The 13956-nt window shown below is 49.0% G+C and overlaps 1 protein-coding gene across 2 annotated transcripts; it reads right to left on the bottom strand.

The window, feature by feature from the left end:
• Positions 1-5411: 5411 nt before the first annotated feature.
• On the bottom strand, positions 5412-13428 carry pianp (PILR alpha associated neural protein). Of its 2 annotated transcripts, none has more exons than XM_015337968.2 (6): positions 13325-13428; positions 12729-12782; positions 12046-12479; positions 11774-11852; positions 10641-10799; positions 5412-7917 (listed from the first exon to the last, which is right to left on the bottom strand). In XM_015337968.2, exons 2-6 carry the CDS (start codon positions 12737-12739, stop codon positions 7896-7898), a joined length of 705 nt encoding a protein of 234 aa, XP_015193454.2. In that variant the 5' UTR covers positions 12740-12782; positions 13325-13428; the 3' UTR covers positions 5412-7895. The 2 variants fall into 2 exon arrangements, with proteins under 2 accessions (XP_015193454.2, XP_015193453.2); XM_015337967.2 differs by having other exon boundaries at positions 12973-13365.
• Between the last annotated feature and the right edge of the window lie 528 nt (positions 13429-13956).

Genomic DNA, 13956 nt, shown 5'->3' with positions numbered 1-13956 from the left:
CACAGCACACTGCAAAGAGCAAAGAGCGCCACCTACAGGTCCACTGACACCACTGGTGGCAGCAACCTGCAGCTTCTGATCTTGCTTAAAGGCCTCCCCTTCCTTGCTTGGCTTGCAGCCATTGCTGAAATCAGGTTCCAAGGTGATAATGCTGCTCATGCCTAAACAGCCCTCTCCCCTTCTCTCTTCACACCCCTGCGCTTAATAATTCTAATAATTGCTTACACTTCTATAGCGCTTTTTCTGGACACTCCACTCAAAGCGCTTCACAGGTAGTGGGAAGTCCCCACCAATCTCTGCTTAACACCTCATCTCTGTTCCTCCCTCCTCCTCTCCCTCCTTCCTTGGGCGTTCTCTTCAACCCCCGTGATTGGCAGCGACACCAGCTGCCTGCGCTGCTAATGAAAACGATTAGCCTTCTTCCGGAGTCACAGCTAACGAGACAACACGCGGAGAGGAGGAGATGAGTGGGTGGGGGAGAGAGACGCAAGATTTTCCGTTGAACCCTTCCCGGCTGGTCATCAACCCCCCCTTCGCTGTCGGTGCAGTCTTCACGCGTCCAGTCTGCCAGACAGCGAGGACATCTGTCCCGCCCTGCTCCCTGTCTCAGGACGGCAGCACTGTAGCACGCTGTCCTCGTGCTTAGACACTGTATCAACACCCCCTCCCACCCCGCCCGATTCTCCCCCGTCTAAACCCAGCTGGAATTAATGACGTCTCTGCCTTCATTTGCAATTCTAATTCGGGAGATCGCGGGGTTTACAGATGGGAGATTTTCTTTGCGCTAATTAGCTCGGAGGAGGGAAGGGATTGCTGGGGTGCCAGCTCAGACACACAGCGCGCGAGCACACGCAGGGCAGAGGCGAGGAGTGGATCCGGAACCGGGCTTTTCGCGTGAGGGGGAAATTCTCCACAAGGCCGTGAGACACCCCCCTCCCCGGAGCTGGAACTGAACCAGGGGTCCCAGCCACGCAGACGATTATATCAGTGGAATTCTGGACTGGGGATCCAGCAGAGGAGTCTCGAACCCCAGACCCTGGAGAGCTACAGGGTCTACTTGCTTTCATTTCAACAAGAGTTCTCCGGTGCCCAACAAATCAGATCATTACATTAAGGGGAACTTGCTTTTCAAAGGCCTAGACTGTATGTCTGTATATATGTATGTATGCCGCAGAATCAGGTATATATGGGGTAGTCCTGAGACAAGGCTGTTTTGTTTTCTCTTTCACACCTTTGCGTGGGAAAATTGTACTTCATTTGATTGCAGAAAAAAACCTGAAAGCAGCAGCAGGCTTCTCTCTCTCCGAGCCTGTCGGAGGGGGCGTTGTACGTTTGTGTGTGTGTCACACATCACATCCTACCTGTTCTCCCAGACTGACTCGCAGAAACACAGCAGCCTGGTAAAAGTGGAGTGCTGTGCTCACACACGCGCACACACAGGACTCGCTGTGCTTCATCAGTCTCCTGTCGGCTGCGATTTCTGCCGAACAAAGACACTTCATTTTTCTAGACAAAGACATCCGTCAAAATGCTTGTTATTATAATAATACCTAACGCTTCTATAGCGCTTTTCTAGACACTCTACTCAAAGCTCTTTACAGGCAGGAATCCCACTACCACCGCCAGTGTGCAGCCCCACCTGGATGATGCTCCAATCCTCTCCCCACACACCAGCCCTCAGTGGGGAGGAGAGCAGAGTGATGAAGCCAGTTCAGAGAGGGGGGTTATTAGGAGGCCATGACTGGTAAAGGCCAGGGGGGAATTAGGCCAGGACACCGGGGATAACACCCCTTCTCTTTCTTTTAACTGGGCCAGGCTGGAAAAGGTTGAACCGAACCCTCAATTTATCCACGAGGCACAAGTTCTGGCCCTCAAGGCCTAGGGGGAAACACGGAAAACCTCAGGAATGGAGGTGTCTGGTGGTGGGATAACGGGATGTGTCCAATATCGGATTGGTTTTGGGTCCCAGGGCTTCGCTTGCAGAAGAGGTTTAAAACTTCCAAGTCCCGGGAGAAACTAACAAATGAATAAAATGAATGACGTCTGTGAGGAGGGGGTACATTTGAAGTAAAAAAGTATAAGATCACTTCATTGGCCATATACAGTTTCTTGCATCAGGAATTTGTCTTTTCACAGACCCCAGCTTGCTCTCCATGAGACACACAGACAGGGAGAGAAGCTGGGGGTCAGAGCGCAGGGTCAACCATTTATACAGCACCCCTGGAGCAGCTGGAGTTGAGGGCTTTGCTCAGGGCTCCAACGGAGTAGGATTCCTCTGCCGGCTGCGGGTTTCAAACCAGCAACCCTCCAGCCACAGGCACAGATCTTTAGCCACAGAGCCCCCGCTCCGCCCTGTACATATTTAGGGATATATGTACGGTGTGTACATTTTCTAAATTAAGGCATCTCCCCTTACAGGCAATTTCAATCCTGCTTTGCTTCTTGTTTAAAAAAAAGTAATCTCCTCTAGTGAAGTAACATGTAGCTAGTGAATTGAATAAAAAACCCAAACCCTTTATCACATTGACTCCATACTCTCCATCACTTCTGACAGATTGGCTTGCTCGAGAACATGGCCCCGCCTGTACGTAAATGGTTGTTTATTTAATGTTAGATTCATCTTGATGTGTTCAAATCAATTCAAATGTTAGCGATCTGGCCTTGTAATCAAATCCAGTGAAAAAACAAGGAGCATGAGGTCAATCACGAAGTGGGGGAAAATGATCAGCGACTCTCGACACCTGAAGAAGGCTTCACAGCCGAAATGTCGGGTTTTCTCTCTTTCTTCAGCATGGAATAAACCTGTTACTGCTTCCTTTGCAATGAATGGTTGTATATTCCAGATTCTTCACTTCTTATAGTGACTCAGTTACCTCTCAAAATAAATATACTTATTCAACTCTGCAGGACAGATTTTTTCATGTAAAGGAGGAAAGAAGGAATCTTTTAACGGTATTAATCTTGGACCTGTACGAGAGTTGCTTATCAGGCCATTTCCCCCACTTGGTGATTTACTTCACACTCTTTATTTTTTCAGGTGTTTTTATTACTTGGCCAGATTGTTAACATTTTAATTGATTTTAATGAATAAAGATGAATCTAACATGACATCTTGCACTTCCACAGCTAGAGGGAATATTTGGTACAGGTTCCCACAGCTTGCTGACCTCGGCTTAGCTGTGTTTTAATTTGCACCTGCTCGTGGATTCATTTAAATTCTCCGGCTTAATTTGTTTTTTTTTTACAAAAATACCCTGATACAAGTATTCAAAATCCTCAAGGGTGCCGACAAAGGGAACACAATGCACTTCCTCCCAATGAACTGTCAATCACGAACCAGAGAGGATGCAGAAGTGCATTCGAAACTGACACCAGGAGCCTCTGCTTTACACAAAGGGCGGCGGGGGTGTGGAACAAGCCACCAGCCATGTTGTTGAAGCCCATGCCCTGATTTCCGTCAAGAAACAGCTGGATAACATCCTCAGATCAATTAACTTCTCACTACCAAGCAGGCGAGACGGGCTGAACAGCCCCTTCTTTTCTTAACTGTTCTTAAAAACGGTAATAATCACTTGCATTGGCAGTAATGCCAAAACCTTTTTTTTTCTTCCTGTAATTAAGCCGCATATTTGTCTGTCCTCTCTGATGTATTTTCAATATAAAGCAGCCTTGTTGTAAACGGCAGAGTTTGGAGCACAAGTGTGCTTCAGCTCTCAGCTATTTTTAAGCAATAAACCTTATTTTATATAGCGCCTTTAAAAGCGGGCTCCTCAAAACGCTTAGCAGAGCCACAACAACAACAAAAAAAATACACAAGATATGCACAATGAGAAAAAACAATGAGAGCAAACAGGTAAAGAACAGAACCAGTCAAGTAAAGGCTCTTCTAAGAAGAAGGTTTTGAGTTTAGATTTTTAAAGGGCTCTCTATCCCTAGTCACCATTACACAGAGCTCTCCTGCATCCTTCACTGGTTTTCAAAGACATCAGAGGCCAAAGCCATCCTTAGACTGGTCTCACGCTTTCTCTCGGCACACAACGGTCAACCATCCGTTGTTCCACAAAGGGAGCAGGGAGCTGGAGCCTATCCCAGCAAGCAATGGGCACAAGGCAGGGGACAAAACGGAACAGATGCCAGTCCATCGCAGGGCAAACTCAGACTCACACACACACTCACACCAGGGCCAATTTTCCCAGAAGCCAATGAACCCACCAGCATGCCTCTGGACTATGGGAGGAAACCTGGAGCACCACGTCAACACAGAGGGGAAAAACATGCAACCTCCTCACAGACAGCACCCCAGGAATTGAACCCAGGGCCCCAGCAATGATACAACAGGTTTGCCCGCAAATCCTTATTGGATAAAGCGGTTTCGAAAATGGTTGGATGAATGCCATATCCTTCAGATCAAATTCATCAGCTTTTCTGACAAAATGCAAAGCTAGTTATTATCATACATGAGAGATATATAGAGGAAGACTAAACTACACAATGAGCTGAAAAAATATTTTGACAACAATTCAGAAGCTAACCTTTGTCTGAAACAGTAACGTTCCAGTTTTCTGACTACTATTCAGAGAATAAAAGAAAAAGCTGTTTATCATGCAGTATCATTAAGTAGTCCAAGTATCTTGGATTGAAGCGCACTTATGTGAAAGAACAGCGGTTTCTCAACCTCAGAATCAGGATAAAAACGGACAAAATGCATTTTCGTCTCTGTTACCAATTTGTTCTCAAAGTGTTGTTTGGATGCTGTTGCTGGAGGCTGGGTTTTATTTAGCAGAAGACCTATAATTTGTGTTGTTGATTCAAGGTGTCAGCAGTAAGATAAGTGCTTTGTCTTTATCTTGTGATACACATTTTTAACATTCTGTAGAGATTTTGACATAAACATTGTTTTTTTCCCCAATTCAATTTCCTATTTAAGTCTCATAAAATACAAAACTCAAAGATATTCCCATCCCGTGTACTATTAGTATAGTAAATATGCAATACTTAAAAATTTAAGAAAACAACACTTTTTTAAACAAGAGGAAGCCATTTGGTTCATGCAACCTGTCTGATAGCTAACAGCTAATTAACCTGAGGGTCTCCTCCAACTGGTTCATGAAAGGAGCCAGGGTACCGGCTTCAACAACAAGGCTGGGCAGCTTGTTCCACCCTCCCACTACCCTTTGGGTAAAGCAGCACCTCCTGTCCTGGTTGGAGGATCTCATCCAGACAGTTCTTTAAAAAAACCAGGGTGTCGGCTTCAACCCCATGCCTGGCGAGCTTGTCCCACAAAGTTCGTTTTAAGGCTAGAACTTGTCCTCGAGTTAGTGCAATCCCACTTAATTTGGCTTAAGAGCCTCCAGGTATGGGAGAGGTGACATGGAGGAGTTTCGGTTCCTGGTTATAGACAGACACTGATGTAGTATTTCACAAACTCCCGTTTATTGATCAATGCAACATTGCGACACATAGACATACGGTCAATATTACAATCAATATCCAGGCAGTCCTTGTCAGAAAAAGGTGTAACCCACCACGAACCGAAAGACAAGTAATCGACTGAAAGTACAAGATGACCCTTTTATAAATAGAAGGGGGGTCTTTTACACACTCCAGCTCAAGGCTCCTAAACTAGCTTTCAGTGGGACACGCTCCCCTCCAGCAGCAGTGTCTCTGACCACGCCCAGACTGTGGGGGTACTTAGGGGATATCCCTGACCTTCCACTCCCATCTTAAGGACAGAACACAAGGAGGTCCCTCAGTGGGCCGTCAGCGGGATCAAGTCTGATTCCAACTCTCGAGTCAAATACAGATGGCAGAGAAGAGGAGACAGATCTGGGCCTCCTGTTTCTACAGCAGATACTGTGATGGAATGAAGCCAGCATACAGTGTATGCCCTCAAAACCTCCATACACCTTCCTTGGGGTCGCCCCCTCCCTCTCCGGCAGGGGTGAGGGCGTCGGTGGGGGTCCGAAACTGAAATCCAGCCCCGACACGGGCTCACTGCTCTTGTGCCAGGGGGCCTGGCTAGCCCTTCAGCCTGCTGTTTTTCAGGCGTGTAGCTGACCCAGCCGTGTCCTTACAGGTATTGCTGGAAAAAAAACAACACACCTTTCTTTTTTTTGTAAAAAAAAAACAACAACCCCTCGTTATTTTAATAGCAAAGGGAAAGGGAAAACCAGCCTTCGCACCCCAGGGTGCGGAACTGCTGCTCCTGGCGGCTTAGTGATCTGACCGCCGAGCATTCTGGGTGAAGGGCGCCTGAGCCGCGATCGCTGATTAATAAGCCTGTTTGGGGACACTCAGCAGACCGGCAGCAGCTGTACCGGGGGGGAGCAGAGAATTCCCACTTTTTTTGTCCCAGAGCTGATGACATCAGCACCCTCGCAGCAGGTTCTTCCTGGAGAGCGAGGTCAGAGGGCAAACAGCCATCAGGTCGCAGAGAAAACGGCTTGTTTGGTGTTTGTAACAAATGGGGGAGTCTAGGAACTCTGTCGGCTTGGGGGTACTGCAAAAAACAGAATTCAAGGGGAGACCCCCCCCACCTCCGAGGACCCGGATTTTGGGAAACCCTGCCTTAACCCTCTGATCGCCACCCGCCTCCCACCACCCCAAGTTTAAAGAAGCTTGCCTCCTTCAAACAAATATAGAAATATACACTATGTTTGCACTGATCTCTGCTTCACCTTGGGGCAGGACAAAACACCGAAGGAGGAAAACAATGCTTAACACTACGTCTTGTGCGACATCGAAATTGGCCCGTGATTTACCTGGCAGATCGCCTGTGTGTCAAGATCATTCATTGCCAATATGTAATTCCTTTGTATGTATGGACAGTACATATACAGTACAAAGGCACATACTGGAAATCTTTGTGATATGCTTGGGTGATGTCAGGACTGGCCACTCAATCCTGGGACAGGTCAAGTCAGGACTGGCCCATCAGTCGTGGCTCAGGTGATGTCAGGATTGGCCAACCAATCATGGGACAGGTCAAGTCAGGATTGGCCAACCAATCATGGCTCAGTTAATGTCAGGATTGGTCAGTGATGGGTAAGGTCAAGTCAGGACGGGCCAGTCAATCATGGCTCAGGTGATGTCAGGATTGGCCAGTCATGGGTAAATTCAAGTCAGGATTGGCCAATCAATGACGCTTCAGGTGATGTCAGGATTGGCCAATCAAGCATGGCTCAGGTGAGGTCAGGATTGGCCAGTCATGGGTAAGGTCAAGTCAAGATTGGCCAGTAATGGCTCTGGTAATGTCTGGATTGGCCAATCAATCATGGCTCGTGTGATGTCAGAGTTGCCCAGTGATGGGCAAGGTCATGTCCTGATTGGCCAATCATGGCTTGGGTGATATAAGGATCAATGAATCACTGCTTGGGGAATATCAATAGAGGGTAATAAATTCTTGCAGTAACGGTCACATACTTATGGCTTCTAGCATGGCTTGTTTCAATTGTTTGTTCTGAAAATATGTGACTTCCACCTGGAGATCTTCATGTGTTGCAGTAATAAAAATTAAGACAATTAATGGCCCTGGCAAGAGTTTCAGTGCAGAAACAACCACATCAATGGCTTTGTTTCAGCCTGGCACAATTACCTTGTGAACACCTGGCTCGCACGCCCCCGCTGTCACTGAAACCGCGGATCACAAACATTGTGCCCCGTGAACAACTCAACATGGCTTTCTCGTCTTGTTAGCTTAAGGAACCTCAGTTCACAGTCTGTCAAAAGGCAAAGATTTGAAAGAAAAATCAACCCAAGAAACAAATACAGGATCCAGTAAAAAGAGTGTCCAGCAGACAGATTCACAGAGGATCAACTGAGAAGATATAGGAACAGTCCGGACCAGAGCGCCTCCTAGGGGGCGAGTCAGGAAGTGCAGTAACATATTAAGAGCCTCAGAGATTGACAACGGGTATTCTACAGACAGAGAGAGAGAGAAAGAGGGAAGAAGGAAGGGGAAAGAAGAAGAGAAGAAAGATAAATAAATGATGAAATACAAGTCGAAAAAGAATCTAATTCCTCTGCCTATCATGGGCCACATATATAAACACTACAACATTAGATATATACAGTATATTATTAAAACTGCACCTTCCAGAGATTTACATCAGGCTGCAGTGTTCGCAGGGACTGGAGTTCTTTCTGTTTTCATTATTGGGCCTGAACACAGTCACGGATATTAACCCATAATTCTAATCCACAATGGCAGGGGAGCACCGCTGAAACGTCCACGGATATTTACAGCCCTCCTCCAAAGGCCCTGGGTGTGCACTTGCTCCAGGCCGAAATCCGCCATGAAGCAGTCGTGACACAGTAGGGCACAAGAACAAAAGTCCTCTTCCTTTTCTTTAAAAAAAAAATTAACACAGATTTCCTGGGTCAGGCGGAGACCACCCATCTGTTTTCTAACTGCGTCGACCAATCAAGAGTCCATCCCAGCAAGCAATGGGCGCGAGGCAGGATACACCATGGATGGGACACCAGTCCGTCACAGGGCACACACACTGACACAGACACACACTCACATTAGGGACAGTTCTACTGGACGCCTATGAACCCACCAGCCCGTCTTTGGACTCTGGGAGGACCTGGAGCCCATGTGGACGCGGGGAGAACATGCAAACTCCACCCAGACAGCACCCCAGGTCTGGAATTGAACCCAGAGCCCAAGCATTGCGAGGCACTACTGGGCCACTGAGATATCTATATTGGCCTCCTGGCCATTTTAGCAGGCACAGTGGCGTGGTGGTTAGGTAGGTACGGGGGTCATGGGTTCAGTTCTGCTGGTGGGTTAATTGGCTTCTGGGAAAACTGTCCCTAATCTGAGTGTGTGTGTGTCTGTGTGTGCCTTGTGATGGACCGGTGTCCCGTCCACGGTGTATCCTGCCTTGTGCTAGGGTAGGCTCAAGGTCCTCCATGACCCTAAATTGGGTGAAGCTGTTAGAAATAAGCTGGGTGCTTTGTCTTTTGTATCTGTGTGTAAATGTGCTTAAATCACATTAAATTTGCTGCTTCTGCCTCTTCATGTAAAAGAACCAGCAACAGCCTGCACAGACTTTCACACTAAACTCTCCACTTAATGAGTTCTGAAAGCCGTCTCCATCCTACTGAGAGGAAAACAGCACACTCCACTGAAAGTGTGAACAGTGTCACTGAAGTACAGTAAGTGGGGTAAAATACTGGTAAAACACATTCCCTGTAGCTCTTTTCAAACACATACTGTACATATACCCAGCATCCAAAGAAACCACTTACAACAAAAACCCATTTTATAAGGAGAACACCAATCTTTTCTGTAGCTGGTGCACTGACATTTTATAGTACAGGCGGGACAGAGGTAAATTCATGCTGATAAACATAAATTCTGCTGATTTCTATTTTCATCAAAGGGGGTGATCAGCAGTAGATCTACTGGGAAGGTCCCAGGCTGGAAGCTTGTGTGGTCACTGCTGGAAGCTGTGCTCTGTGACTCGGCTGTGACTCGGCTGTGCACAAGATGTTGCCTTGTGGGATACTTTCCTTTTCTTCTTATAGACCGTAGACCTGTCCCTGATCTCTGGTATCTGAGCCCTGGACAAGCCTGTTCCTGATCTCTGGTCTCTGAGCCCTGGACAAACCTGTGCCTGATCGCTGGTCTCTGAGCCCTGGACAAGCCTGTGCCTGATCGTTGGTCTCTGAGCCCTGGACAAGCCTGTGCCTGATAGCTGGTCTCTGAGCCCTGGACAGCCTTGTGTCCGATCGCTAGTCTCTGAGCCCTAGACAAGCCTGTGTCTGATCGCTGGTCTCTGAGCCCAAAATGCCACACGTCATCCCAGCTCACCCCACCAGTATTCAATGGGGCTCAAGCCTAGTGACTAGATCATCCATGGTAACACTGTCGCATTCACACCATGCAAGATGAGCAGCACGAGGAAGTGTGTTGTCCTGCTGCAGTGTGGAGGAGGCTAGATGAGTCTGCAGGAAGGGCAGTGAGTGAGGTCACTGTAGGGCCCTGCAGTCAGACTCACGTCAGTCTCTACCAGCAGAGCCCTGTACCCACTAGACTCTCCTGTTGAGACCATCTCATTTGGACCTTTGATTGTCCTGTTCTCCAACAACTGGCAATGATCATTCTCCGAAACTTGGTTCAATGAAGTCTGTCGGAGCAAAAAACCCAGATTCAGCCCAAAAGAAGGCCTAGCTCTGTTATCGACGACGATTCACTCCAGCTCACCAGTGGCACATAGGTGCTGATCCCCTGATAAGCAGAGCACAGATTCCTTTATGTATCTGCCATCCGTGATTGTCTCCTAACCTCACATTCAACAGGTTAAAACCTCACCTCCTGCAGCGGATCAATCCTATTAACACCTGTGCAGCCGTCAAAGTCACTAGCACGCACTATGGTCAGTCACGAACGACCAATTCATCAAAACAACACTGAAACAGTCATTCAATACCCGAGATCCATAGGGTTTATTTTTTCTAAGAACACACAAGCACAAATGCAGTGAGCAGTCTCTTTCGATGCTTGGGTGGATATGAAGTGCAGGCTGCCGGACGCTCAGACGAAGCAGCGAAGACACCACCGGGCACAAGGACAAAGTACGGAGACGCGCGGATCGACAGACAGAGGCGGCCAAGGACAAGACGACACTGACCGGTCCCGGTCGAAGGAAGGAGTCCGGGGTAGTCCCGCCCCGCAGGTCAGCGTCTGTCTGCTGTCCTCCGGAGAGAGGGAGCGAGGAAGAGAGAGGGAGAGGGAGGGAGCCCCGCCGCGGGACAGAGGAGGGGTGTGCCGCGAGCAGCTCCGGTCATAACTGGGGGAGGGAGGGAGAAAGGTGTGTTTTACGATATGATACGATACGATACAAAAAAAACACTCATGGTCGGCGTCTGTTACAGCGCCACTCCCATTCTGGGTGTGGCATGGTACATAGCCACCCCCACTGTGGGCGTGTCCTTCACAATGTCATGCTCCCGTGGGCGTGGCTGTTACAAGGTAACACCCCCCATGGTGGGTGTGGTTATCACTGGGTAACACCCCTATTAAGGGCATGTCCTATACAGGGTGCCTCCTACAGAGGGCATGTCTGCTACAGTATCACTTCCATCTGTTTGTTCATCCTCAACTGATCGCCTAACAACAAGTGTTAAATCAGAAACAACACCAAACAGAGGTGCTGAGGGGCTTGGAAACTGTCACCTTGATATGAGGGATTTTTGTTTTTTACACACAGGACTGACGGGAAAAAAAAAAGTGAAAGACTCAAACAAGCAAGCAGATCAATTAAGTCATCAGGCAGATAAAGCGTTTCTCCAGGACCAGGGCTGGGAACCCTGCACACACAGGTATAATAAAACTGATCTGAAAGAGCGAAGGGGGATCACTGTGTGAGTGACTGAGCTGGCTGCGGACCACAGAGGAGCCGAAACGCTTCCGTGAGTGCGAGAGAACACTACGAGGGCAGGAGTGGAAAGAAAGACAGGCCACTTTAACTTGATGTCCGATCCAGCGCAGGTTTTCCACATTACAGGCTGAAGCACAAAGGATCAGCGAAGCAGAAAATCAAATCAGCTGTGCTCATACGTTTAATATTATCGCCATCAGTCGGCCTGCCTGATTTTACCCAGTGGAAGTAACAGGCATTAAACTGCAGCATCTGGTGCTGGCTCAGATACTGATGCCTGCAGCTCCCAGTAAGTGCTGTAATGGATCTATTAGCTGTGCAGTGGGAAGCCTGACTGCTAGCCCTAAACAAAGATGGGAAAAACAAAAAGCATGGGCACTTACCACAGTTTTGCTGTGATGATGGCCGCAGTGAGGATGAGGAGAGAAGAGATTGTTACGGTAACGTAGAACTGAGGATCAACTGAGGAAGAGAGATGGGTTAATGTAGACTCCCGGCTCGACTTGACAGCAGCCCCCCCCTAATCATTTACAGAAACTACGCTTCCCACCATCCTCTTGGACGGAGAAGCCACCCACAATGCATCGCTGTTGCCGCGACCCAAGGGGGTGATGGGAATGTAGTTCTCAACACACTAGGTGCAAAGCTCCTGTACCTTCCTCCTCCTCGCTCTTGCCTTCGCTCTTCCTCTCCTTTTCCCTCTCCTCCAGAAGCAGCTGCGACTCTGTAGTGGCCGGGATGCCCGTCATCCGGTGACGATGTTGTGACGTCTGGACCTCCGCCGCTTCCTCTATCCCATCTGCCGCCACTCCGGGATGGCGGTGCGGGTCCTGGGGGCCCAGGACGTGGCCCGGGTCTTCCTCCGTCTCGTAGGTGGGGCCCCACAGGACCGCCCACGGCGGGGTGGGCGTGGCCTGGGCGGTGACTGACAGCAACGGGGGAGGAGTCTCGCCCCCCCTCCCACTCTCCCTCCCACCCTTCGTACCTCCCAAACTCTGGTCACACGAGACGGGGCGCGTCGCCGCAGCAACCAGGAGGCAGAGAACGGCCAATCGGATCTGAGCACAGGACAGGGGTAGAGAGACCGAGCTGACAGGAGGACAGTCAGAGCAGAAGGAGTTAACGCAGGGCTTCGCGGACTGGGAGCGATTTAACACCACAGCACTACAATGACATACACCACAAGCACAGCTGTTACAGCCAGAACTAGATCAACACATCCCTACACTGCTAGGAGTCTGCATGGCAGACTGTATAGTCAGTCAGCGTGCCAAATAATCTATCAATCAATCGATCTATCAATCAGGTGGCACACTCCTCCCAGTCAATCTTTCTCACCATCTCTCCATAGCTTCAGGTTTTCATAGAAACGCTGCTTTTCTGATCTTCATCCTGAAAGAGAGGAGAGAGAAGGCAGCGATGAGGTGTAAGTGCTTCTGATGGAGTGGACAGCAGAGAGAGAGAGACACACGGAGACAGCCGAGGTGAAACAGACATGCTCACCGATGGAACAAGCCACTCCGTCCACACACAGCACCGTCAGAAACAGGCAGATCGGAAACCACACACACACATTGCTTACCACCCGGAACCCAGGGCGCACGGAGCAGACGAGGACAGAAGCGGATCTGTTGAACGGAGATCAGAACCGGGGCCGATCGAAAAGGCAGCGGGGGCACCGTCCAAACACGGCAGAAAAAAAAATATCACCTGCGAACATCGGAGGCACACACACACACACGCACACACACGCACGCAAACTCACAGCGCCCACACCCCGACCTGTTAGCGGCGCCTTCCCGGCACACTCTCGCACAAACACTTGTACACGCTACACCGCCGGCGGCAGATACCACACGACGGGCTCGGGTTAGAAAAAAAACCGCCGGAGACTCTGGACGAGACGGACGGGAGGTCGGAGTGAATCCACCAACCTCATACTGCAGAACGGGAGAGTGAGCAGGGGAAGCAGAACTTGCACTGGTTGCCTTGGCGACAGAGACATTGAGATGGAGAGGGAGGGGGTGTTTAGGGGGGGCGGCGAACCCCTGAGCGAGCGGGAGAGAGAGAGAGAGGCAGCGGGGAGGGAGAGAGATTTAAATGCTAATTGCGCCTTTAATGGGCTTAATAAAACTGATTCCGAGCGCTTAATATACACCAGAAATCAGCCAACGGAAATGGATATACAGCTGAAGAAGACTGAGGAATTAGAACTATGAGAACGGGGAGGTGGGAGGGCGGCTCGAGTGGAGAGATTAAAATGTTATTTTTAGTGAAAAGGGGGATTTATAATAAGGGAGAAAGAGCAAATAAGCACATGTGAATGCAAAAAAAAACAAAACAAAACAAAAAAGACCTGCGGGCGCCCGGAGTTGCACACAAAGCATGTGGACCGGATCGATCACGATCGGGTCGGCTCAGGCAGGGCGGAGCGGCGAGTGAGTAATCTCATTACGGCATGAACACCAGGAGCCAGAATCATGAGAGTTTGCGGGGTTTTGTTTTATTGGATCCACTCTTATTCACACTGAGGAGAATTTGTACAAAGTATAAAGAGACAGATCTG

This window comes from Lepisosteus oculatus, chromosome 23 (genome assembly GCF_040954835.1).
Source record: "Lepisosteus oculatus isolate fLepOcu1 chromosome 23, fLepOcu1.hap2, whole genome shotgun sequence".
In the NCBI taxonomy this organism is placed as follows: domain Eukaryota; kingdom Metazoa; phylum Chordata; class Actinopteri; order Semionotiformes; family Lepisosteidae; genus Lepisosteus; species Lepisosteus oculatus.
Note: the sequence above shows the minus strand (reverse complement) of the source record. Positions and strands in the feature narration are given on the sequence as shown.